This window comes from Pimephales promelas, chromosome 18, assembly GCF_988280905.1.
Source record: "Pimephales promelas chromosome 18, fPimPro1.hap1.1, whole genome shotgun sequence".
Lineage (NCBI taxonomy): Eukaryota > Metazoa > Chordata > Actinopteri > Cypriniformes > Leuciscidae > Pimephales > Pimephales promelas.
The window spans coordinates 21,883,897-21,898,047 of record NC_142786.1 but is presented as its reverse complement, the minus strand read 5'-3'; the positions used below and the strand labels follow the sequence as shown (position 1 = coordinate 21,898,047).

Genomic DNA, 14,151 nt, shown 5'->3' with positions numbered 1-14,151 from the left:
ACCATTTCATGAATTAGGTTTTTGTTATTGTTGTTTTACACACAAATATACAGAAATTTTGTGAGATTTACACAATCAAAAGTTTGGGTCTACTTTTGTTTTAAAGAAGCTTGTTTCTCACCATTTACTCACACAGCTCTTACAAAACGTTTCTAAATGGTAATTTTCCTATATATTTTTTTAACTTTATACACGTTTGTTTTACAAAATAGCATCAGATTGACTGGCTACTATACACACAAACAGCGTTGACATTGGTTTACGTTCTTGATCAAATCGAAAAATAACGTCATAAAGTAACTTATATATACATGAAAAATACATTTACAAAATTAGTACACATACAAATTCAGGTCCAAAATGTTTGTACGCGTTTGTCATAGACACGAAATAGCATAACTAAGTGGCTTTAAAGACAGCGCTGGCATTTGATAAAACTAAAACATTACGTCTGAATTTGTGGAGATTCCGGAAGCTGTCTTTCATAAAATGCGCAACACAGAGAACAGAGATTTTCAGGAACATAATCAAACATAAATTGTATCCATTGTTGACGAACTACAGAGTAGTTCGAACACAGAAGACCTGACAGCTAGTGAACATAACACACTTGACGAGCTGCAGAAATATGGCCATTGCCCTTTTTTGCATATTCCGGAGGGAGGGTTGATGTAAATGTATGGATTAGTGACGTCTAAAACCCAGCTGTAGTCCCAATCAGGGCCTGAAATTAACACCCGACCACCTGCCAAATGCGGGTGAATTTTGCTATTGGCGGGTAACACTGTCAATCTACCTGCCACATTGGCGGGTAGCCTATGAGAATTGAGTGATTCATTAGGATTTTTACATTTCAACGAAGTCCGCTATTGCGGTGGACTTTAGCTAAAATGTGGCGGCACATTACTGGGGTAAAGAGGCCAGCTGAAACAAAACAAACAGCCAACAAAAAGATGAGGATGAGAAAAATAAAAGTAAAGAAGACATTTTAATACAAAGTGAACAATCGGCGGCAATGGCAAGGTTCGTGAGCGGCTGATTTATGACAGCGACTGTTGTTTCGTAACGTTCATGCGATCAGAAAGAAGATGAGGCTCTTTTTCTGACTACGTGTGCGAGTATTAAACTGTTGGTGAGATGGGATGAGATAATGTAACGCGTCGCTGTTGTAGGTTACAGTACAATGACAGTTGCACAGATGTGTGTGCGTGTGCAACTGTGCATGTTGGGAGTTGGGAACCGGTGAGATAATGTCCGGTACCCGGTAATTTTATCAGTAATAACATTATTAATTTAGTTCATATTTAACCGTTCCTGAACGCTGTAACTAAAAGCTGTTAAGAGTAAGACCTGTACGTGACTAATCCGCCATCAACACAGCCGCGTGTGATTTGTTTACGAGCTGCGGTAGGTCTATCTGTTGAGTATATACTATATATGTTGTGTGTGTGTGTGTGTGTGTGTGTGTGTGTCTGTCAAAATCAATGAATAAAAATAATTTTTTTTTTTATGTATGTTATTAGAGTTATTATTACTTGACAGCACTAAAATGTGTGTTCTTACAAGTTAAAGAACAATATTGTGAAATTCCCGGGTTTGTTTTTTTTTTTTTTTTTTTTTTTTACGTTTATGAGGCAAAAAAAAAATGGCTGGTAAAAAGTCATTGTGGCGGGTGAATTTTTAAATCCACCTGCCACAGTGGCCGGTGTCCGAAAAAATTAACTTCAGGCCCTGGTCCCAATCGAGTCGTTTTTGTAGGCAATATACTTCCTGATTTTTAAAAGACGATATCTCTACTTACATTGAAATTTCAGCGCTGCAATTTTGCAGATAATGTTCATGCACCAACAGCAACATTACACACTATTTAAAATGAAAAAAGTGAAATCGCAATCAACCACCCCTTTAATGTCTTAGTGTTGCTTTTGATAAATGTAACCTGTTCTTGCTGATTAAAAGTAATTTCTTTCACATTTTATTTTTACTGACCCCAAACCTTTGAACGGTAGTATGTGCTTAAAAATAGATTAGAAAATTTTAACTTCAAAATGTGTTCTCTTATTATTTTAGACAAAAACAAAAAAAAAGGTTTAGATAAAAATGCTGATTAAGTATTTGATTTGCCATGTTAAATATGTATTTATTTCAAGGCTACTTACTAAATAAATAAATGAACATAGAACATTAATTTGAGTTGAAGCTTGGCCAGAATGCCACGACTGACCAGCCATAATCAAGCATGTAGATAATCTCTTTATGCCCATCGACGGCTCTCTGATCATCGCTCTCACGCTCTGTGCAATTGTCTTCTGTGTAATGCAGTGTGCTAGGAATCAGCAAAGCAAGAATAAGAGAAGGATGCAGAAATCAGACTGTGGTTTGATCTTTACTGTGATCAGCGGGTGTCAGTGCAGTGTGGTACAGTGAATGTCCGTCTGGATGTGTGTTATTTGATGTGGCTCACTGAGGCTTTCACTTTCTTTCTGTGTATTAATGCTCCGGTTACGTGCTCTCGGAAGTGTACTTCCCACTTCTGAAGTTGTGATTACGGTTCGTTGCTCAGTGCTTTGTTGTCTGAAAGAACAGGAATCCTGGAGGACACAATTTTTATTCTTGTCTATTTTTCGTAGTTTTTTTTTTTTTTTTTTAGTTGTCAATTCACAACATACAAATGCGATACCCTGGATGGTACAATATACATGGATACATCCCATACAATATACATGTCCATCACTCCCTTAAAGGCCTTTATATCGTCCATAGAGAAAAGTAAACAGATAAATATAGCCAGCATAAGCTTCACAGTACATAGGTATTATGGAATATACATTTGGATGGGGGACCACTGGTCCCTAAATAGATCCGTTTTCATCTCAATCTGAAGTCCCACTGAACTTAGATGTGATAAATGGGGTCCTAAAGAACCTTACTTTGATTTTCCACTTAAATTCGCTCAGTATTGGACTACTTGATATTTTATGCCGCTCTTGAAACATTTGTTCCCGGTGGTTGTTCAGATGGTTTATTTTGTTCCAGCAAAAGAACAAAAGAACAAAATAATATACAGGGGCAGATTTAACAAAGAACACTTCCAAACAAAGTCCATACAAAAATCAAAGACTTAAGATGGAAGTTAACTGAAACAACAAGTGACAACAAAACACTCAGTCAGGTCACTGTGACCTTTTTACTGTGACTGGACAACTCTGACTAACGCCCAATGTTGGATGTAACTAATTACTAAGTAATTAGTTACTGTAATTTAATGACTTTTCCCTTGAAAATGTATTACTCTTCATTTATCTGTAATTTAATTACAGTTACTTCTGATGAAATTGAGGTAAATACTGTGTATAGATCAATCCGATCTCACAGCGATTCGTAAGCATTTTATGAGGTGTCTAAATTGTACGACCGCACTCGGACAAATTCGTATGAATTATTGTAAAATATGAAAAAAGTCTGAAATGTCTTGAGATCAGACTTAAAACAATAGTGGGTTTAACATCAAAATGTATTGTCTGATGTTAAAAAGTATGTTTTTATAATGTAACCTTCTCCACCTTGGTCAGTTTAAGGATAATTCATGTAATTTTATAGTATTTATTTGAAAGAATTAAAACAGATTCATGTCTATCCTTATATTATTCAGCTGGTTGAGATTGACATGGGATTTTGAAAGTAATTAGTAATTAAAAGTAATTAAATACTTTTTAGAGAGAGTAATTAGTACAGTAATCTAATTACACTGTTGAAGAGGTAATTAGTAACTAGTAATTAATTACTTTTTCAGAGTAACTTAGCCAACACTGCTAACGCCTAGTCCACACGTACACGTACTCTTATAATCAGAGTTTGTCCTCCTTCGTTTAAAAAAAAAAAGTCGTCCACACAAGCACGGTTGTCCGTCCATGAAAACCCAACAACACGCTAGGAAGCGTTGTCAAGAGCATACCAAACCAACAGGTGGCGACATAACCCCAATATTTATATTTTTTGTATTGTATTATTTGTAATATTTTGGATTTAAATAAAGTAACAAAAACATTAAATTAAACTTGTGTAAACCATGGTAGACACCAAATATGTGAGGTGGGCTATGTACCCATCACACCGCTCAATTCGGGAGCTTAGGTATCAAGAGTATCCCAGAGGTAAATACGACTTGAGAGGGCGTTCATGTCCAATTTTTACCTAGGACACTCATATTTACGATAATCATCCAAAAGCAAGGGCCAGAGCAAGTACTCTCAAGTACTCAAAAAGTACATTGCGTAGATGTTTTTATATTCAAAAGCGAACTATACGAAATCAGATACTAGTAACTCTTCAGCGGATATATGATATCAACTAAAGTGTCCTCTACAACTACAGTGTAGCGCTCTCAAGCGTCCACAGCTAGGTGTTTTCAGAAGAGCGGCTGGTTAAAAACACTTTAGACGCTTTTTAAAAAACTTTTAAGACCCTCACCAAATAGGGGTCCATACCCATATCTTCCTCCACTTCCCCTTTTCTCTTTACTCTCCAACACGTCTCCACCTGTCAAGCCTGGGCCATATATGAAGCCTCTATCTGCCTAAAACCCACACTAATGAGTGGACTGAGTGCCGCACACACTTTACTTTCTCATTGGTGTTTTGTCTTTGCTTGGTGGGATTGCTCCCGTACCCCATCGGGTCAAGTGTTGCTGCGAGACGTTGCCCTTCAGGGGCCCTTTAACCACCACAATTCACCACTGCACAGGCGGTCACTTGACAAGCATCTGCATTCCAGGGATCATATCTGCGAGTTGTCAGGGAGAATCATGACGATATCACAGGCTGGAATGTAGGAGGACGGCAACAAGCTGCGGTGCCTTACCAAAGACGGTGAGGCACACAATTGCTAATGCATTCCTCATCCAGGACATTCATAATCTTTGGGATGCAAAATATGACGCAAGAATTCTGGGGTCTTATAGATTTGGTAGATTGAAGACAAGCATCACAGAGTTAAAATTCCCAGAGTTAAAAATCATGAGTGGATGGCTAATCACAGCTGTGACTTTTCGCAGTTTTATTTTGTACTTGATCTACATCAATACACTGACTAGATGTGATGAATGCATAAAGTCATTTAATTCAGAGACCCTCCCTTCGATAAAGTATGATCACAAGAGATTATTTACCATTCAAAGGTTTGGTGTCAGTACGATTTTATAAATACTTTTTTCTGTCAGAACCACTATTAGCACTCAGTTAGGATTGGTGGTATGGTAAACAGAATATCAGATTTCATTAATACGTTTTCCGTACAACATAATTAGAAGATTTTAGTCTGATTCAGGGGGAATCAATGCTAAATCCTGACTGAGGAGAGGAGGAGCTGGGGAGGGAGGAGGGAAGCGGCTCCTGAGAAACGTGATAATACTGAAGGAGCTTATACATGTATACATGATAAGCGTCGTATTCCTATTGGTAGATATGGATCGCGTCGACTAACCTGACATGCCAGAACTGACGCCACGCTTAATCAATTCATCAAGTATGCATTAAATTGACCAAAAGTGTTAATAAAGTTTCAAATAAAGGTACTTTTTATTCATCAAAAATGTGATGAAAAATAAGACTGGAGTGATGATGCTGAAAATCAGGATTGGATAAAAATAATGTAATATTTTAAAATGGAAAACAGTCATTTAAAATTGTAATAATATTTCACAATATTACTGTATTGTAAATGGGAATGTGTGTCCGCAGACCACTTGTTATCGCATCACCTGAGACAGATATTAAAACCGGGTATAAAGTGAGCCTTTTTAATGATAAAGGATATTACTGGGATGTTTACTTTGACTTTTTTATTATTGATGGAACAGAGAAAAAAATGATTTTCTAGAATTTCCAAAACCCAACAAAATTAATGAATCATTTTAAAACCACACTAACCACATTATTTTTCTCCTGTAAACCTCGGACTTCGGAGACTCAGACAGCCTCATTCATCTACTGGCACTGTGAAAGAGAACACATATGGAAATAATTGTATTGTGCCACCAAAATCACTCATAATCACATCATGGATGAATTTATGGAAAAAAAAAATTCTGTTTTATCCACGTCTTCTATGCCAAATTGTACCATTAACTCGGAAAAAAAAACATTCAATCTTGCGTTATGTTCTGCAGATGAATATGAATGGAAACGATCATCTGCCAAGTAACTTCAATGCAGTGACAAAATGGCCAGGGAAAATCCATGAGCCATTGGACCAGGGAAACTGCAATGCATCCTGGGCTTTCTCAACTGCAGGTGAGAGTCAAAACATGACACGGACCACAGCAGAAGAACACTGCAGAGTACAGTGATGTGTGTATGATATATAAACCTGCTAATGCAGTTCACCTGTCCTGTCGCTCATATGTGATTCACTCCTAGCTGTTGCATCAGACCGGATCTCGATTCAGTCAATGGGTCACATGACCCCTCAGCTCTCGCCTCAGAATCTGATCTCCTGTGACAAGCGTCATCAGGACGGGTGCGCCGGGGGGCGTATCGATGGGGCCTGGTGGTACCTGAGGAGAAGAGGGTAATTCACTGCATGTTTTACACACTGCATCTAACCTAAGCAGTTCATCTTACAAATCAAATGGTGTGCATTTGACAAATAATACTTTAACTTTGACATGTTACAGTGTTTTCAACAGCGATAATGTTTCTTGAGCAGCAAATCAGCATATTATAATTTTCCTGAAGGATCATGTGACCCTGAAAATTCAGCTTTGATCACAGGAATAAATTACATTAATGTTTTTACTGTATTTGTAAAATCAAATAAACATAGCCTTGGTGAACATAAGAAATAAGACTATTACTGTATTGTAATCAAAATAATGCTGATGAATAAGTCAGAAAATTGCATATATCAATATTGTCTGACAAAAGCCCCTAAATGAAAAATGAAACATTTGATTATTACAAAAAGTGGCTTTAAAGGTCAGTCTATTAAATGTTATGTTAAACGTATTACTAACTTGAATTGCTCTAAAAATAGTATTAATGTTATTTGATGCCAGGTTTATTATCTGTGTGTGTGTTTCTGTCAGGGTAGTGACTGAGGAGTGTTACCCCTTCTCCCAGCAAACCCCCGATGAAGTGGCTCGCTGTATGATGCAAACTCGAGCGGTGGGCCGGGGGAAGAGGCAGGCCACAGCGCACTGTCCCAACAGCCACAGCTACCACAATGATGTCTATCAGTCGACCCCTCCGTACAGACTGTCCTCCAATGTAAGTCACCTGACCCCTGGAATCAAGATACACTGCAGAAAAGAACAATAGTCTTATTATCTTACATAATAGAGGGAATGCATTGACGTCACTTTCCCGCCGGAACAACCCCCCTCAGCCTGACTGAGTGGCAAAAGATCTGCTGCGTGACTCGATTTAATAGGGGAAACTGCGAAAATGCGACTAAAATTAACTATTTTATCAATTTAAACTAAATGTTGGACTCAATATAGTGTTCCTTACAACTTACTAAAGATCCAGTGATCCATGGATATTGACATGCAGCCAGGAATCGTGTTGCCTGACATTTATGTTTGCCTGATTTCTGATTTCCCGTGTTTGTTCCTCGTTTCAGGGAGTTCAGAAACACTGATATAGAGCATAACTGTCTTTGAATTGACTTTGTTTTTCATGCAAAAACAGCAACGTTACACACTAAAGAAAGTTGACTATGTAAAAAAGCATAATAGGTCCTCTTTAAAACAAGGAAAACGAATCGGTTACCTAACGTAACCTCGGTTCTCTCTAGATGAGGGAACGAGTATTGCGTAAGCTAGCTTACGCTACGGGAAAGATTCATCTTTGCTGAGAAGTTGAAGCCAAAAAATTATTCCATAATTTTGTAATCATTGTCAACGCAGTCTCTTCTGAGGCAGACCATGAGCGGGCTAGCTAGCGGCTCATTGGTTCGCTCAGAGAGAATGCACGAACCTATGGGAGAGCGGCGCTGAGTCCGCGGCCAATGAGCGGACGGCGCTCGCTTACTGCGTCACAGCCCGCCAAAAGGGGCGTGGCTACAGTGTATAAAGGTCGCTCTCCCAGCTCGTTCGTTGATTCTGTAGCATGAAGCGAAACGCTAGTGGCGCAAGCACGGCCGGGAACGCAATACTCGTTCCCTCATCTAGAGAGAACCGAGGTTACGTTAGGTAACCGATTCGTTCTCTTACGAGAGGTTCTCTCGTATTGCGTAAGCTAGCTTACGCTACGGGAACACCTGGTCAACGCCGTGCGCGCTAAGTAACCACTAAGCATCCCAGGGGAACACCGGGGGAATCTATAAGTGGATGAAGATAATACGGCGGCCAGCATAGCGGTCGTTACTATCTAGTGCAAAACGCCCAAGGCGGCCGGCGAAGGCGGGCCGTGATGTGTAGGCTAATGCATAAGCACATAGGGGAACACAAGGGGTGAGCCGGTTGTGATGGAACTCCCGATAGTGCGGCTTCTATAGGAGGGCTGTGAGTACTAGACCGCCAGAATTTTAGCCTGTAAGGCTGGAACTTCCAAGTTGTAAAATCTGACAAAGGTGGAGGGGGAGGCCCATCCCGCAGCCACACAAATGTCGTGGATGGAAATCCCGCAGGACCATGCCCACGATGAGGCCATGCCTCTGGTGGAATGAGCCCTGATGCCCAGAGGGCAAGGCAGGTCTTTAGCGGCATAAGCAGAGGCAATCGCGTCTACTATCCACCTGGATAGGGTCTGTTTCGAGGCGGCTAGTCCCTTGGTGCGGCCACCGAACGACACAAACAGCTGCTCCGAGCGTCTGAACGCGGCAACGCGTGTAGTGTACACTCTGATAGCCCGAACCGGGCAGAGGCGGTCAGCGTCACGTTCGCTATCGGATGCAGGCAGCGCCGATAGAGAGATCACTTGCGCCCTGAAAGGGGTACCAATCGCTTTTGGAACATAACCGTGTCTAGGCTTTAGAATGACTATGGAGTCACTCGGTCCAAACTCTAGGCACGCGGCGCTCGAAGACAGCGCGTGAATGTCCCCCACACGTTTTACTGAGGCGAGAGCCGTCAGAAGAACGGTTTTTAACGAGAGGTATTTTAGCTCCACGGACTCAAGTGGTTCAAACGGTGGGGCTTTCAGAGCTTCTAGAACTATAGAAAGATCCCAGACCGGCACCGTAGGGGGGCGAGGGGGGTTCATCCTTCTGGCTCCCCTGAGGAAGCGGATGATTAGCTCGTCTTTGCCCAGAGACTGGGTGCGCCGGGGTTCAGCGAACGCCGCGACGGCTGCCACGTAAACCTTAAGAGTGGATGGGGACCTGCCCTTATCCAGCATCTCCTGAAGGAACACTAGCAAAGACGAAACCTCGCACGTCCGTGGGTCCGAATTCTTGTCGGTGCACCATTTGGAGAACACAGACCATTTTGCAGCATAGTGCTTTCTGGTAGAATCCGCTCTGGCGTGTTTGATCGTGTTCAAAACCCCTTCTGGCAATTCGACGCGTAGTCGTTGGTCACCCATGCATGAAGCGCCCAGCGCTGTGGATGGGGATGCCAGATCGAGCCGCGGGCTTGAGTGAGGAGATCTGCTCTGATTGGAATGGGCCACGGGGCTGTCTGTGACAGCCGCGTTAGCTCCGGGAACCAAATCTGATTCTCCCAGCGCGGGGCTATGAGGAGCACCGAGTGGCGTGAGTCCCTGATTCTCTGAATGACCTGCGGTAGCAGAGAAATCGGGGGAAAAGCATAGAGCGGGCGGCGGGGCCAATCCTGGGCTAGCGCGTCCTCGCTCTTTGAAAAGAATATTGGGCAGTGAGCGTTCTCTTCTGACGCGAAAGATCTATCTCCGCTCTGCCGAATAGGCGCCACAGTGTTTGGACTGTTTGAGTGTGCAGGGACCATTCTCCGGGGGAGACCAGGTTCCTGGACAGCCTGTCTGGACCGTCGTTCAGATGGCCCGGCACGTGCGTCGCTCTGAGCGATAGCAGGTGACTCTGGGACCACAATAGGATGCGGCGTGTCAGATGAAGAGATTCTTGGATCTGACGCCGCCCTGACGGTTGATGTATGATACCACGGCCATATAGTCGGAGCGAATCAGGACGTGGTGACCGTTTATGCGCGGGAGGAAGCATAGCAGCGCGTTCTCGACCGCGATCATTTCCAGACAGTTTATGTGTAAGGAACTCTCGTGGCTCGACCACTGGCCGGCGGCCGGTGAGCCCTCGCAAACCGCTCCCCAACCCGAGTTGGATGCGTCTGTCGAGATAACTTTCCGGCGAGAGAAGGTTCCCATGGTAACGCCCCTCTGAAAACACTCGCTTACTGCCCATGGCTGCAGTGCAGTGATACATGTCTGAGTAATCCTGATCATCTGGCGGCCCGTCGTCCACTCGTGGTGGGATACGCGGCTCTTTAACCAGAGTTGAAGGGGGCGCATGTGCAGAAGACCCAGCTGCAGCACAGCGGAGGCTGAAGCCCTATGACCCAGCATCCTCTGAAGCGATTTCAGGGATGTATGGGTACCCATCTGAAACGAGGCGGCCAGTCGCTGAACACGGCGCGCGCGCTGTGTGGATAAGCGAGCCGTCATCGTGATAACGTTCAAATCTATTCCAAGGAACGAAATAGTTTGACTGGGCTGGAGAGAGCTCTTTGTCCAGTAGACAGAGAGTCCCAGCGCTTCCAGATGGTAGAGGAGAACTGTGCAGTGCGACAGCAGCTCCGTCTGGGAATCTGCTAGAATCAGCCATTCGTCCAGATAATTCAGTATGCGCAGCCCTTGACTTAGCAGGGGGGCGAGCACTGTATCCATGCACTTCGTGAACGTACGGGGTGCTAAGGATAGGCCGAACGGGAGAACGGCATACTGATAAACTTGGCCCTCGAAGGCGAAACGTAGGAATGGCCTGTGATGAGGGCTTATCTGGATCTGAAAATATGCGTCTTTCAGGTCTAGAGAGATGAACCAGTCCCCCTGGCGGACGTGCGCGAGGAGTTTCCTGACTGTGAGCATTTTGAACGGTCTCTAATGAGCGCTTTGTTCAAAGCCCTGAGATCTAAGATCGGCCTGAGGCCGCCGTCTTTCTAGGGAACCAGAAAATAACGGCAGTAAAAACCCCGACTCGGTCATAGATGGTGGGACTCTCTCTATAGCGCCCTTCTGCAGTAGCTTGGCTATTTCTAAGCGAAGCGTGTTCATAGCGGGCAGCTGACAGTGGATTCGAGCCGCACGCGCGAGCATGGCGGGCGGCGACGAAACTGTAATCGATAACCTGGCAGTATAACTCATCTCGGCGGCTCCGTCCACTGAGCGAAGCGGACCCCTCGGAGCGGATAAGAGCCGAAAGAGGGGCATTCCAGGATTTAGTGAGCTCGAAGTGAAGCTCAGGCAGGAATGGTGCAGCCCGGCTGCAGGCGGGGGCCGGGCGCCGGTTCGGTGGTTGCTCTGGGGGAGGAGACCACTCGAGACCCAGGCGGTAGATGGCCTGCGATAGGAGGCGCGAAAGTCCCTCCTCGATGCCGGCGCGGGTCCCCGCAGACTCTCTCGTCGATGAGCCGATCGACGACCAATCCTCGCTGTCAGAAGGGTGCAGCGAACAAGAGTCCTTCTCATCCGCGGTGTCGTCGGAGGCGACAGAGCGGCCATACGGCGGCAGCTGTAAGTCCGGCAGGGGCGGAGAGGGAGAGCGGTCGGTGGGCGGCGGCGGCCCACATGGATCCGCAGGGGGCTCCGGCGGCCTCTGGGAGCGGCGTTTCTTCTTCCGCGGCGAAGTGAGAGGCGGCGCGGGAGCGGTTCTGACTGCCTGTAGTCGAGCCCGCAGGGAAGACGGAGGCAGGTCCTCGCAGTGGTCGCATCCTCCGTTGGCGAGGGCGAGCTCTGCGTGTTCCACTCCGAAACAGAGAACGCAGAAGCGGTCTCCTTCCTCGAGTGAAGAGCGGCATGAGCCGCAGGAAATACGAGGCATCTTGAAAAAGACGCTCGGCTCTTTTAGGAAAATGGAATAGTAAAAAGGATACGCGTCGGATGGCGCTAGCTTGCTGGGCGGCTGAAGGTGGCAGACGGCCGGCTTCCTCAGACTCCGGAGCTCGCTAGACGGTGCCTTCTCAACGACGGCGGCTTCTTCCCAGGACAGCGGATGCGTGTAGCTCGCTGAAATGAACAGAATCAACGAACGAGCTGGGAGAGCGACCTTTATACACTGTAGCCACGCCCCTTTTGGCGGCGTGGTCTGCCTCAGAAGAGACTGCGTTGACAATGATTACAAAATTATGGAATAATTTTTTGGCTTCAACTTCTCAGCAAAGATGAATCTTTCCCGTAGCGTAAGCTAGCTTACGCAATACGAGAGAACCTCTCGTAAGAGAACAAGTTTTATGACATCTAACATGTTCTGACATTACACTCTCAATAAAACACACCGACCTCTGCCTGCATAATACCAATGGTTAAAGCATCAGTGATTTACTGGTTTTTCACTCGCACCCAGTCAAAGCCAAAGGGAAGAATAATTCACAACTGTCTGGAGAGGCATTACATTAGCAGTCATGTCATGGTTGAGTGTGTTCTCCTTGAGCTATATCTTACCACACATTTGTCTCTCTTTATGCATAGTTTTCATTATGTCTCCAGGCGTGTTTTGGATTGTATATCGGTCACAGATGTGACAAAGGAATGTGGTGAACAATTAAACAATTCTTCGTAGTAATACGTGAAAGGACGACTGTTTATTATGTGCATTTACCCAAGCATCTTAATACTGCTCATATTTAGTTTCATAACATTATTCACTGTCAGTTTATACCGTATGCAGCATTATTCTCACTAACTGAACTCACTTGACATGTTGATTCTGCTTTTCCACTCACAGGAGAATGAGATTATGAAAGAGATTATGGATAATGGCCCTGTGCAAGGTATGGATTTCTCCAGAAGTGTGTGTCTGTGTGTGCTTGTCCAATACTGTGAGCCAGAGGATAAGAATAGTAAAAAGCTCATGCCTAATAACTGTTAATGCAGTCAGCAACGATCAATCTATGTCGTATTAGTCACCATGGATGTTGTAGACGCCCAAAGAGAACTTAGTTTGGACAAAAGACCTAAACTCATCATACATGCAGTGAATTCTTAGAAAAGTCCCCTAGGGTAATATGACAAGGATGTGTGTGTGTGTGTGTTCTTGTATAGTTCGAGCTGTTCCATGATCCCGTGCCAGTGTTCTGTTGTATTGTTCCAGACAGGAGGGAACCCTGGATTTACGCCAGATTTCACTTCTAATCTTGGCAAAAATTCTGCCTAACCTCTGGCTTATATTGAGAAACAGGAGATGAGAAGATCTTCATGTGAAGGAGTGTGTGTGTGTGTGTGTGTGTGATCATTAGGCTCTGTTTACTGCTGAGGATCTCCTAGTAATGTCTGGAAAAACCCAAAGTGTGAGGAGGTGCAGGGAATTCCCATTGAGCTTTACACATTGAACATTGAGCTTTATTGGTTTTACTTCTCACGCCACCAGGGTCGTCCTCGAGAGGGTTGCGACAGGTACCCACCCATAAAAGTTTTGTCCCAGGCCCTCTGAGTTTAAGCAGTTGTCTTTATGCCACATGAAGTTGAGCTCTTTTGAACTCATACAATTAGCAGGAGCGACTTTGATCTCACTTTTATCTGCTAGGGAACAAGATGTTTGGGTGAGCGTGTGGAATATTACATAACTGGGCTTTTGAAAGCAACCATAGTGTTTCCTGACTGTGAGTGATAAGAATGGTTGAAGGATCAGCTTTTAAATATTGATTCAATGACGTACCGTATGAAGGTCTGTACTACTGTAATTTGCCTTGTATGAATTAAAACTGTGCATAATGGCTTTGTGTTATGTTTGTTTCCCCCTCTCTAGCCATCATGGAGGTCCACGAGGATTTCTTTGTGTACAAGAGTGGAATTTACAGACATACAGATGTCAATTATCACAGACCGTCACAGTACCGCAAACATGCAACACACTCTGTCAGGATAACAGGGTAAGTCCCAGCATTGTGTATCTCTAATGGAAGCAAGAGGAATTCATTTTTGGCAGCATATCAAAAAAAAAAAAAAAAAACTTTAACAGTTATTATTGTCTGACACTGCTTTCAGTTGCTTCTTGCTGATGTTC

The 14,151-nt window shown here is 44.1% G+C and overlaps 1 protein-coding gene across 1 annotated transcript in view; it reads left to right on the top strand.

The window, feature by feature from the left end:
- The window catches only part of tinagl1 (tubulointerstitial nephritis antigen-like 1), a 47,241-nt gene that overhangs the window by 25,992 nt on the left and 7,098 nt on the right, over positions 1-14,151 (top strand). The window contains exons 6-10 of the mRNA XM_039680825.2: positions 6,167-6,290; positions 6,417-6,567; positions 7,085-7,265; positions 12,874-12,919; positions 13,894-14,017. Of these exons, the coding sequence (XP_039536759.1) occupies positions 6,167-6,290; positions 6,417-6,567; positions 7,085-7,265; positions 12,874-12,919; positions 13,894-14,017 (626 nt within the window). The remainder of the gene's footprint in view (positions 1-6,166; positions 6,291-6,416; positions 6,568-7,084; positions 7,266-12,873; positions 12,920-13,893; positions 14,018-14,151) is intronic.